The sequence below is a fragment of the Larus michahellis genome, chromosome 6 (genome assembly GCF_964199755.1).
Source record: "Larus michahellis chromosome 6, bLarMic1.1, whole genome shotgun sequence".
NCBI lineage: Eukaryota > Metazoa > Chordata > Aves > Charadriiformes > Laridae > Larus > Larus michahellis.
This window is the reverse complement of record NC_133901.1, coordinates 10,835,730-10,848,268: the sequence shown is the minus strand read 5'-3', so window position 1 is coordinate 10,848,268 and position 12,539 is coordinate 10,835,730. Positions and strand designations below refer to the sequence as shown.

Sequence of the window (12,539 nt, the reverse complement as noted above, 5' to 3'; positions counted from 1 at the left end):
TAAAAGAAAGAAATAGGCAATGGACAGCCTTGTCGGGTAGGCTTGTAGCACAGGAGCAGGGAGAATGGACATCTGCCAGTGCCCTCACCTGCCGGCAAACCCGGGACTTCTCCAGAAGAAACTGTTCTATCCGGGCTCCTTCTATCACACCGTTTTGGTTGAAGTGGATATCAATGTATTTCCCGAAGCGGCTTGAATTGTCATTTCGAATTGTCTTGGCATTTCCAAAAGCTGATGGGCAACAGACAGAGATAGTATCTGGATTATTGCAGTTAATGAACACCAAGTCTATTTTTTATCCTCTTCTTTTTTGATGCTGTTTTTTGACGCGTGTTCCAAATGACAGTGCTGACAAGCACTGAAGAATGTCTGGTCTCAGACTGCCTCCTGAAGAGAGAGGCAGCCATACTGTCCATCCAGATAATTGGGTCCTAAAAGACATATTCAAACGATCCAAATGCAGCCTATATCTGGCCAGCCAAGAGAGCTGGGCAAGTCTGAAGGACCTCCACAAGGACTTAGTGGGAACACACTTGATCCCTCCACAAAGATGGGTGTCTCGGGGAGCTCCCCTGTAGATACCGCCATGCTTAACTAGTCACTTTGCCACTCTCTAGTGCAAATGCTAAACTGGGGGTCTTTACCTTGGGCTCTGCATTCCCAAGGACTCTTGTGCTCCCGGCCGTTCCAGGTTACATACTACAGTGGCATCTCCTCCTACAGTGTGGGAGCTGCTGTGGGGACAGGGCAGAAAAGTACAGAGAACTTCTACCCTGCATCACTGGTGTTTCAGGGTTTTTAGCAGTTACACAAACACAATGGTTCAAAGTTCTGCTTCTGAATTTTTTTATCCTGATATAAAAATCCTGAGATAAAGGTGGTAAATCAGGCATGTTTGCTGAATAACCCACCTTCCAGAATGGGGTTGGCCTCTAGGATTTGCTGCTCTATCCAGGAATGCTGGCCACTGACAGCTGCCAAAAACTGTAGTATTAGCTTTGTGCTTTCAGTCTTCCCAGCTCCAGATTCTCCACTGCAGAAAGAAAAAAGGTCATTACAGGTTTCCTTTCTTCTTTTTTGGCTGGTGTGACAAAATGGCAGACCAAGTTAAAAAAACCCCAATCACATATTCACCCTGTGAATCGCAGATCAGACTGTCTTTCATGGAAAGATGGAGAATTTTAGTTTTTCATCATCTTATCTGCTAAAATTTAAGTTGTTTTTTAGACTTAGGCTGAGGATTAAACACTCACAGTGATTAAAAACAAGCAAATCCATGGAAGACATTCTGTACCAGTGCAAATTAAATGACTACTTGCTTTTCTTCTTCAATGCATTACCAGATTTTCAGTGCTAGTCTTAGCGCATCAACTGAGTTGCCTCGGCTATAATCAGATATTATTGCAATGTGGCTATCTGGTTCTTCACACTGATGATTAGAGAAAATGGATACATGTTATGTGTTTATAGAATGAAGAAAGCTTCTCTCCATCTTCAGGTTAGCAGAGCTTGTTTCTCTCCAGGGAACCTCTATTAGCAGAAAATACATGTAACGTAAGTATTGTGTCCCCAAGGTAAAAGATAGCCTCATATCACACAGGTTCGTATTCTATGTTTCTGTATGTAGTGACCACGTGCAGGATGTATCACCACATTCAAAGATGCTGGGGGAAAGCAAGGGACTTCAGAAATCCCTTGCTTATGTTCTACCTTTTGCAGCCCCAACTGAAAATGGCGTAGCAGGGGAGTAACTATTTCCTTCCTGTTGTTGTCTCTAGTCTTATCTGTGTCCTTCCACTTGGGAGATCTCCTATGTCTACAAAGGTGCCCCAAAAACATGCCAGACTTGGTTTCTGCTACTCGTCCTCCCCCAGTGCAGTCACCTGATCACACAGCACTGGTCTCTCTTATTCCTCTTCATATTGAAATAACAGTTGTCTGCAATGGCGAAGACGTGAGGTGGCAGCTCTCCAATCCTCTTGTTACAGTACAGTCTGATCTGATCAACTGTGTACAGGGGCAGCAGCTGGTATGGATTCACTGCCACCAAGATTGATCCTGTGTAAGTCTGGAAAACAGTTATGAGTATTACCTCTAGCAGCAAACCTGCAAACAAGAATACAACCGAAGCCACTTGCAGTATAAATCCAAGCAGAGGCAGGAGAGAAGTCTGGGAGATCCACAGCAGCACTTCAGTGAGGCCGAGAGCCTGGTTCCTCACTATAAACTGCTATTAAATATCCCAGGACATGGAAGTTTTTGCAAAAGGAAGAATGCTAGCTATAATCTCCTTGCAAAATCACAGCTCAGTTCACTGTCTCAAGTTAAAGCACAAGTCCAATTTGACGTGGCATTTTTGTGTGTTATCATAAGCTGTTTTGCATTGTTTTGTTAAGCTGCTTTTGTGTTCTGTTTCAGATGTAGCTGAACTTTTTTAATGGACAAAGTTATGGTTGTGTTATTTATACAGTCATTTAGTAACATTTATAAACAACAGCACCATTGAAATGAAGGAGGCTGTTGAAGGCTGTAGAAATGCACGGCAATAATATTGTTCAAGAACTTGTACGTTAGACATCTGCAGACTGCTAGAGTCTAATATAACAGGTCTACGTGCACATCTTGGTAGTTATAACTGCAGCATCTATAACATCAGTCCTTGTTTACACTAAACACCGCCACATCTGTGTTGTAAGACATGGTTCCCTTCCTATGAAAGTAGCAGTGTATACAACATGGGAGGCAAAGCATGCAACCCCCTGAATATTATTATCATATTACAAACCAGGAACTAAGAAACTAAAAATGTCAAGTTGCTCAAAGTTAGAGATAAAACCTGTAATGGGCAAGAAATGAAACCAGGTGTCCTAAATACCCAGATTTATTCTTCATCTATTTTATTACATCAAAATCAAGTAACCATTAACTTGGACTGGAGGTCAATCCAAACGGTCACTCTAGGAGAAAGTAAGCAGGGTCACTACCTATGCATATCTCAGTGATCTTGGAGACTATTAGGTCTCTTCTTCACTGCCAAAGTACTTGAATGAAAGACGAAAAAAACTATGTTGTACCTCCTTGGCACCCTCAATCAGTAAAGGAAGCAGAGAGCCCCGTGTAAGAAAGGCTAGCAGGCTGTTTGGGTCACTCTGTTAGATATGTAGCACAAGTCGTTCCTGAAAGTACTATGCCTGGTGGCCTTGGCACTCACATAGATTTTGTGCTCCTGGTGGCGGATGAGGAGGTTGTGCACCATGCCTGCTTCATGGAGATCCCCAAGGCTGATCATGTCTTCCACCCCCTGGGCAGAGGAGGGGTGCATAAGGTGCACCATGTGCATGTTCCGAGCTGTGATCCAGTGCTCCTGAAAAAGGTGAGGCAGAAGTTTTAATGGGTTCTGCTGTTGCTCAGAGGCAAACAAAGGAGAGCCATGTTAGACCAGAACGAGCTGCAGCATGATCAACTCTTAAACCAGCATATTCTAACAAACAGTTGACTGAACTACAGAAATTAACTGGTTTGCTACTCCCCAGGAACGGATGATTTAAAACACTGGATGATGCCATTCAAGTGGGTTCTGGACATCACCGAGTTTAGCATTGTTCAAAGCGTGGTTCTATCAAGTCATCACAGCCACATCAGGTATGAAGTAGGGATGAAACCCCAGCCCAACTGACTTTAGCGGGATCGTGATTTCACCTAAAGCTCCACATAAATTTAGAGATTGGAGCCCATCCATTTCCTTTTCTTAATGAGGTAGATATTACCTCTAGCTTAGGAAGCTCTAAATCTTCACAGTATTGGGACCTGGGGGTACTAGGGTATCACCCTACACTTGCCTTATTTTTATCTTCTTTCTTTCAGTGTATCCTACCAGCCATTATCAAAGGCAGACCATTTGGCTAGATGGAGCTTTGGTCTGACACAATAGGGCCATTCTTTTGTTATTTTTACTCCTAAATTTTATGTTCGTCTTTTACAGATCGTTACAGTGTAGCCCACCTTGCCTTCATCATCCTCCAGCAAGATCCGTCCTGAGTCAGAGTCCTTCACAACTGCCCCAATAGGGACATTGAATTCACTGTTTGGGTGAGCATCCAGCCACACATGATCACCCTGGGGAGAAGAAAAGCTATTGTCAAGTAGTAAAGGAACAAACTTTATGCCGTGTATCTCACAGGCATCATCCCTTTGTTTTAATCTTTTAGCGATTTGATTTCCTTAGCAGTGTTCAACTGGATAAGTTCTTACTGCTCACAGGCAGTACAATCTAATCGTTGTAGTATCAGGACCTTTGAGTTCTACTCCCAGCTCCACGGCTGACCTGGAATGTGACTTTGGACAAGTCATCAAGCCCAGCTGTCTCACAAGAGGAAATGATGCAACACCTTTTACAAGGACAGCAATCACTCAGCTCCGCTGCCTCCCAGAGACTGGTGGGGGCACAGTGGATGCTGGTAAAGTGCCTTGGCAGCCTCACATCAGCTACGGTATTCTTTCAGAAGAGATGCTCGAAAACACAGACATTACCAGGAAAAATGGTAATTTTTCATACATCTGTACAAACAGATGTACAGACTGGATGCGTGGAAATGTAGAGGGCTCTGTTGCAAGAGTTTTTAGATATACATTCTTTCTACTGTAGCTGAAATCACTTAGAAATGTGAGTGTATCCATGATCTCTCTTCAGAAAAAAAAAAAAAAAGGCATTCTTTATTTAGCGCAGCTCCTCTCTTCACATTTGTAGAGGCATGGCAACATCCTGCCTCTCTGCAGAGCAAGGAAGCAAGAGCTGCTGCTGCTGCTGGAGCAAAGGTGAGAGCTACAGCCGCCCCTTCCGAGGAACAAGCACCATCTTGGTGTTGCCTGCACTACTGTTCTGGTTCTGCTTCCCAGCACCAAGCCCCCAGGAATACCTTCTCTTGCTCCAGGCACTAATACAGATTCAAACGGAAAGCTTTACTGTCATGGCTGGAATGAAAATTGAACAAAGCTGTAGGTCAGATCTTCAATGGGTAGTTCATACCTACACCTGTTGAGGAACCAGCTTTCTAGTGAAGAGTCTTGTCTTATACAATTTTTGTTACATACTGTAGCATTTACTGTCAACATTTCAAGTTTTTTACTGAAAAATTGTTTCTTTTTCCTCTCAAAATACTTTATGGGCTTACGTTTAAAACCCAACAACTATAGCGTAAAGCATCTATGAACATTGCACGAGGTTGTGAAGAATGTTACAGACGAACAGCTCTCATTTGCATTGAATTAAGCTCCAGAGGTAAACTGTGTAGTTTCAGTGCCACACCTTGTGACAGAGGTCACCAGCTCAGCATGAGCACAGCCAGGCTGGGCAAGACACCTCTGCATCTCTAGCCTAGGCTGATATTATTTTATACCTTGTTGATAGCGGCTTATTGCTACTTTAGTTCTGAGACGGACCATTAAGGTAATTTTCTCCTCTTTGGGCCTCAGGCTACTCAGTAAATCACAGCAAAGAACGGGACTTACCTTTCTGAAAATCACCATTATGTTTCAGATCACTGGATGTAACCTGCAGTGCCAAGAAGAACTGAACGTTAGGCCAGAAAAGGGCTCAGGCTTTGATCAGAACAGACCGGGGTGGAGATATTTCCTTGTAAAAATAACAGCAGAATGTCTTAAAATAATTATGTTTATAGATTTCATTAAAGCAAAAGAGATCGTGACAAGCTACACCCAATGTAGAAATAATGAAACCATCTACCTAAAGAAAAGATCTGCAGCACTGGGGGGGTGGTTGAGGTGAAGTTTGGAGATACCACTGTTTTCTCCCTCTTGTTTTAATCAATTTCAATGTTAGAAGAAAACGTTGCAGTAAGAGAATTGGGGCTCATTTTATCACTTGCTTTCTTATAGCTGCCCACTTTTTTTTTATCCACGTTATTTGGGAAGTTATAAATAGCTTCTATAAATCATGGTCTTATTTAAAATCGATGGGTGGATAAACAACCTTTTCTTCAGACTAAATGGAAGGAGCAATTATATTCCTGTGTGCAAGATACTGCTGCTGTTGTGGGTTATGCCAACGTCCTGACCATAAGGAGGGCTATCAGGGGAGCAAAATGGAAACTAGGTAGTGCCTGAAAAACTATGAGATCTTTGTACCCTATATAGTCCCTATAAAGGTCTATACAGTAGCAAGAATTGAAGAGGGTTTCTAAGCACGCCCAGAACAATTTACCACTTTAAAGTCATCATAAAATATGCTGAAAATAAGTAATTATCAAAATTACAAAGTGTATTGCGATCCCAAGGTGAAAAATGAATAGAAACTTCAGGAGATGACAGACTGCTGATGTAGAAGTTCAACACTAACACACATTTTAAAGCAGGAATTTTAGATGTAATTTTCACATAGGTGACCCCATAACAAGAACAGGAGTGGACTGTCACACTTAATAACAAAAGTCGGCACATGGAGAAACAGCAAGTCCTGTGCCCCCAACACAACACCTGCTGACCATATTAAGAATTGGTTTTCCCTGAGAGGCTAGGGCAACCTCTGTAGCTCATCTGTAACTAAGACAATTCTCAATTTTGTAGCACAACGTCTGCAAAAATTTAGCAAATGCAACATGAGCATGTTCTTTCTGGCTGTTTGGTTTTTTTTCTGTTGTTTTTTTACACTCTCTTGAGAAGGAACTTCTGTCTTTCATAATCAGTTATTCTTATGGCGAAGTCCTTGTTCTTATTCAAGACTCAGGAACTGGATCTGCATATTAACTTCAAGAATTGATGACCTATTACTATGAGGGATGCAAGGTGGTACAGAAGCCTGGTACTTGCCAAACACAGGCCAAAGATGGGCCATGGGCAGCCACAGCGACTCACAACTGACAGACGCTTTTTCACCTGCGCTAGAAACCAGAATACTGCAACAGAGCAGAAATGTCTACCCAGAACAAAGGGAGTGGTACGTGCAAACATGACACACAGCCATTCTGTGTCACATCTAAGGTAAAGTTAGCTCCAGATCCAGTCTATGACAGCAGCCGAGAGTGGACATGTAGGGAGGAGTTGCCGTATAACCCCAGGATACACAGTTTCAACAATTAAAATGCTTATTCCCAGTTAAGTTCTAAGTGTCCATCCCCCTGCCTGCTTAACAGCCACTTTCTGACAACGCCCGGCTCCCTCTGTTGCTTTTCTTTCAAAAGTAATGCAGCATTGTAAAACAAAGGGCACCCCACAGGATAGGAGATTACCTCTCCTGGAGAAATCTTCACTGTCTGGCTTCTGCAGCTTAGTTCCCTCTTTTTCATAAGCATTGGAGTAAGATGGAAAAGAAATGTGAAAATGGTACTGATGCCATTAAGGGATCCCTCACCAAGTGCCAGTTCTCCGCTGCACAAAGGAGGAAATGACTGAAGCACGGTTATTTATTACAGGACTTTGCTCCCAGTTCAGCATATGTCATTTCCAAGTCAGGTGTTCCAGTAAGCAAGAAGGCAAATTCTTGCCTGGGTGAACCTTAAACTTCAGTCTCTCCCCTGTGCCTGAATCCTTTCGGATTTCTGGAAAGCACTCCCAGAAGAAAACCCTTTAGCACCTGGTCTTACGCTGCTCCAACACCCCTGATTTCCCCGGGGTTCCCTTGGAGCCACCCTGTTAGAAAAGAGGAAGATCTGGCTCTTGTCCCTCGTCTCTCCCCTTCTGCACAGCTCTTCCTGCAGGGTCAGAAAACGCCCATCAGTCTATGTCCTGGGTGGGCTGTGTATCACAGTACCTAGAGAAGGCAAAAGAAACGCATGACAACTGAAACTGATGGTCACACATGCATATAAAGGGGCTGGGATTTCCAGTCCGTTTGTTTAAAACTTCCTGGTCTTGTTATCATTATCTCCCAAGAAATGCTCTGTCCCTGTGTTCTAGCATCTAGGTGCACGTTACCTCCCTGTCTGCCTACTTCTCTCTTTCCAAATTAGGACAGGATGGCCAAGAGCTTCCCTCTTTCTGGTTGCTCCACATGTGCTCTCAGTAATCCCGTGTCCTTCTTGCCTATCCTGTTAAATTCCAGCACTAGATGTGACGTCTGGGAAAGAAACAGAAGTGTAGCATTCCTGTAGTGAGGCAGATACCTTCACATCGCAACTGAAAACATGCAATGATTGTGAACATGTGCTAGTATACCTGAGAGCTTAATGCCTATTTTCTTGTTTCCTGGGCTCAATGTAGCTGCACTCTACCATGGGAAAGACAACAAAAAGCCTCTGTGTTGGAGACAGATTCTTGGGGCTCCTGCTGTAGCTCCGTATCCAAATCAGAGGTAAGCATTCAAGCATAGCAATAAATAGTTGGGAGTTCTGTGTGTTTATCCACGTTACATATTTGTGTTTTAATATTAACCTCCTTACCTGCAGTTTTTGTGTAGGTTTTATAGCAGGAATGAAGATACAGGCACAGAAATAGAGCAAAGGCCCTTCAGGGCTCGGAGACTTTTAGAGAGAGGCAGGAGACCACAAGGCAGAGAGGAGAGCTTTCTTTACGTTTCTAACTGTGCAAATCATTCTTACTCTGGGATTTTGCCTCAAAGTAGTTATTTAGCAGACTTTTCTTTCTGATACAATAATTTTTAGAAGTCTATATGCTCTATGTGATTAACAAAATTTCAAGTACTCATTTTATTAGATGAAGGCCAAATATTGGCAAATAAATGAAAGTACGCACCTATATACACCAAGGCAGGTATTTAAAACCAAAGCTTTTTGTGCAATTAGACTGCAGGGCCATGCATATGTGCCATGTGTATTTCTTCAGCATATGAAACATACTTGCTGAAATTCCAAATGGACCGTGTTTTGGGGTAGAGAATCTCATTCTAAAAATACATAACATTTTAACACTTGTGACCAAGATGTAGTGGGGGTGCTATTTCAGAGAGAAGTACAGTATTTCTGTCCTAGTACAGTATATAAACTGTATGAGATGGAGACACAGGGAACTCGAGGTAGTCTGAAGGAAAAGCATGACTCATTGTACACCTGAAACATGCATTGGAAGGGAGATGGCTTTCCACAGTTAAGTCTAGACATACTCAAGAGCCAGAAAACATAAGCGGAAGGAGTAGAGACTTGATACACCAAGCGGAAGCAGCCTAAGTGCTTCGTAAAGCTCACGTACCTAATGAGAGATGACCAGGCAGCTTGCTAAAGGCTTCTTAGAGACGTGGCTGTGAGTGAACAGAGGGAGCTGAGGTTTGGGAAGTCGCTGAGGGAAAGGTGGGAGCTTGCCAGGAGCGAGCAGCTCCGCTTACTGCCGAAGATGGAGTTTGGTGAGGGAGTGTGCAGGGCACAGACGCATTTGTAGTTGTGTTTAGGGGTAATTTGTAGTATGGTCTATGCTGATGAATAATACTCTGAGAAATGCAGCAAATTACAATTGGATAATCCCTGGTGAATTTAATCCTGCTGTTGTTCAGAGCAATAGGTCTGTCTGGACAGACACGTGTTAACAAAACTGCCTCTTCTGACAGCTTCCTAATTAAGAGATTGATGTTGGGATCAAAGGGTTTAATTCGCACATGGCACGACCTCTCACATTTCCTCTCCAGCTAAATCAAAGTGGCCTTGTCATTTCTGCATCACCGAGCCCTAGATGCCAAGCATCATTGTACGTTAAACTAGCTCTTTTTCTGAGGTTTCTGAAGGCAGGTGGATTGGATATAACAATTTGCAATTTAAACTGTTCGTTCAGAATCCCTCCTGTCCACACCAACCTCCTTCCCTTCCTCTAAGCAGATTTGTAGCTTTAAGTCACTGATGTCTGTTAACTCTGAAAGGCGTACTGCAGGGCGCAAAGCAAACTAAAGAAGTACATACCAGTAAAGGATTTCCAAGTGCATCCCTTGGTTGTCTTGAGCATTCTGTCCCTCGGGGAAAGGCTTATTTCATTCCAGCCAGTTCATGATGCTGTACAGAGAGGCGGACTTGGTGGGGCTCGGGCATCTGTGTCATTACACACCTTCACACACACCAAGTGGGCGCTGCTTACTCTGCTTGCAAGAAGGCAGGTCATTCTCCCCCACTGCGCAATCCCATTATGGTCTCAGTGTCACTCCATCCTTCCTTTTGGGATGCAGCCAAGACGGTATTACAAGGGTATATTACAGGCCGGTAAGTGCCAAGCTCTGGCTCAGGAGGGACAATGACATGTGCAGGCCAGTGTGCCTGCGAGTGCACACACACACATGGACCCGCAGAGTTGCTGGCAGAATTGGTGCCCGATTATTCAGCATTGCTGCGGTTTGCTTAAGGCACAGGGGCACCCGCTGCCGTGTGGTGCATGTGGGATGTCACGACACTAGGCTTGGGGTTAGGAGGTTCCGTTTCAAAAAGATGGGAATCCGTAACTCTCAGAAAATAACCTCTATGCCTCCTTCCACTGTCAGTAAATGTGGAAATTCTCTGTTCTTTCATTAATGTGGCCTCAGTGCAGCTGGAATACGGGGCAGTGGCTTGCCATCACTGCAGAATATGGCACATATTTATAAATGACTAATTTCCATTCATACTCCTGCTTGGAACTTTAGTATGTGATAGGCTTCTGTCTTTTCTAGACGCCTTTGTGCAATTTCCAGGTACTTTGCTACACATTATTCAATCTTTTTTTTTTTTTTTGGTTAGTTTCTATTTATGTTTCTCCTTGTCCATTGTTTTCTGTTACATTACTCCCAACTTGTCATTTCCTATGTTAGTGCTTTGTCTGCAGAGAACTTTGTTGCGTCATAATGAGTCACGTTCAAGTTGTTACACTGCCTTCTGTTTAGCCAGTTGTCATTAAATTTCTGTATGGAAGTCGGGTAAGTGTAACACTGCGAGCCTCCCAACACCACATACTGGCCCATGTGCCTGCTCCTTCCTGAAAAGATCCAAGCGAAACCACACGTTGTAAAGAGCTAAAGGCAGTAAAAGTCACATAGGAGCAGGAAAAAAGGACACAGTATCAGGAAGAGTGTGGTCCTGAGGATCACTAAGGGACCTTTGGGGCTGTCTGGAAAAGACCTATAGACCTGTAAACAGAGACACATGCTCTCTATATTTTATGTATGCTGCTTTCATGGGAAAAACAAGAGTTTTCTGCATTTCTCCTAAGAATGCAGGAAGAAACATCCAAGAATAGAGGAAGAAACATCCAACATCCAAGAAACATCTGACTCCACTGCCAATTTCTCCTTCTGAGTGAAACGCTGAAGAAGATGTTGAGCAATAACTCAACTGAGAGAGTTCATCTGTATTTAACGTGGTACCCTGAGCTTCCTGCAGCATATCTGTGCTTGCTGCTGGAGTGCGTCACTTAATAATGGCTTAACCTCGCTGCCATCCTTCCTAAAGTGCCATAAGCACAGGAGAAATAATGACTTGTTTTGCCCAGACCTCTCCATTTAGTAAATTTTGATGTCCCTGAAAATGACTGTAGCACGTAGCATTGTAAAAATCACTGTTATTTAGAAACATCCCAAATAAACCTCAGCGGTTTTCTATTTGCCACACGTTAACCTGTGCCCTCTTAGGAAATGAAGATGTTTTCTTTGACAGGGGAGAACAGGAGAAGCCACAGGCCAGCACCACCTGCATTTATTAGGCTTTCCATTTTAAAATGAGGCATGGACGACAGAAATCATCCCTAGTAATCCTCTGCTGACGTATCGTAGGTGTTGCCAAATAACCGAATAATGCAACTGCTCTGAGAATAGAGGTTACTAAAAGAGAACACAACAACCCCTGAACAAAACAGGGATGGCCGTGCCGGGGTGTTTGCTCCGGAAGGCAGCAATTACAAGGCAGTTCAGAGCTAACTTTTGGTCAATCCTGAAGGCTAAATCTGGAGGATCCACCCACACACGGACTGGATTGAACTGCAGCTTCAGCCAGGACAGGCAGACCTAGATTCGTTGCGACAACTCGTCCTCAGTTTCCATCACTAGCCTCGGGTCCCCTCCTCGGCCACCAGAAAAAGCAAAAAAAAACCCGCATAAAAACAGCACTTTGCTCCCATGGCAGCATCCAGAGCCCGTGCGGTGCCTGGCTTTGCTCTGCAGCCCTCTTGTATTCATATTAATTCCTGCCAACTTGATTTGTCGGGAGCGGACACATTTGCCCATTAAATGGTAAAATCTTCTCCACCCAAGATGAACCTTTTGATCTCCCATCCTTTGTCAACGCTGGAAGGGTTTCTGGCCAGCTGAGGGGGGATGTCGGGAAACTCCCGCGTGGTGCTGGGTTTGAACCGTCAGCTCACGTTTTCTGGGGTTTTCTCTCCCGGGAGCTCCCCGGGGCTCACGCAGGGAAACGCCTTTGTCAAAACGACAGCCGTTTTGCACATCTGTACAGCTGCTCATTTCTCACCCAGATGCGAAGGCTCAAAGTAGCCTTTTTTCTTTTTTTCTCTCGAAATAGGCGCCTTCGATGTTTCCATTTTCAATTTTGAAAGGCTCTTTCAATTTTTCTATTTTCCAGGAAAAAAACGCAAAAAAAAAAAAAATGTTCAGGGCAAGGAAAGAA

The 12,539-nt window shown here is 43.7% G+C and overlaps 1 protein-coding gene across 1 annotated transcript in view; it reads right to left on the bottom strand.

Annotated features, from left to right (window-relative positions):
• MYO7B (myosin VIIB) overlaps nucleotides 1-9,948 on the bottom strand; it is a 52,244-nt gene extending 42,296 nt beyond the window's left edge. The window contains exons 1-7 of the mRNA XM_074592380.1: nucleotides 9,858-9,948; nucleotides 5,509-5,551; nucleotides 4,003-4,116; nucleotides 3,212-3,364; nucleotides 1,884-2,068; nucleotides 912-1,033; nucleotides 89-231 (exon numbers count right to left, since the gene is read on the bottom strand). Of these exons, the coding sequence (XP_074448481.1) occupies nucleotides 89-231; nucleotides 912-1,033; nucleotides 1,884-2,068; nucleotides 3,212-3,364; nucleotides 4,003-4,116; nucleotides 5,509-5,526 (735 nt within the window). The 5' untranslated portion in view covers nucleotides 5,527-5,551; nucleotides 9,858-9,948. The remainder of the gene's footprint in view (nucleotides 1-88; nucleotides 232-911; nucleotides 1,034-1,883; nucleotides 2,069-3,211; nucleotides 3,365-4,002; nucleotides 4,117-5,508; nucleotides 5,552-9,857) is intronic.
• Between the last annotated feature and the right edge of the window lie 2,591 nt (nucleotides 9,949-12,539).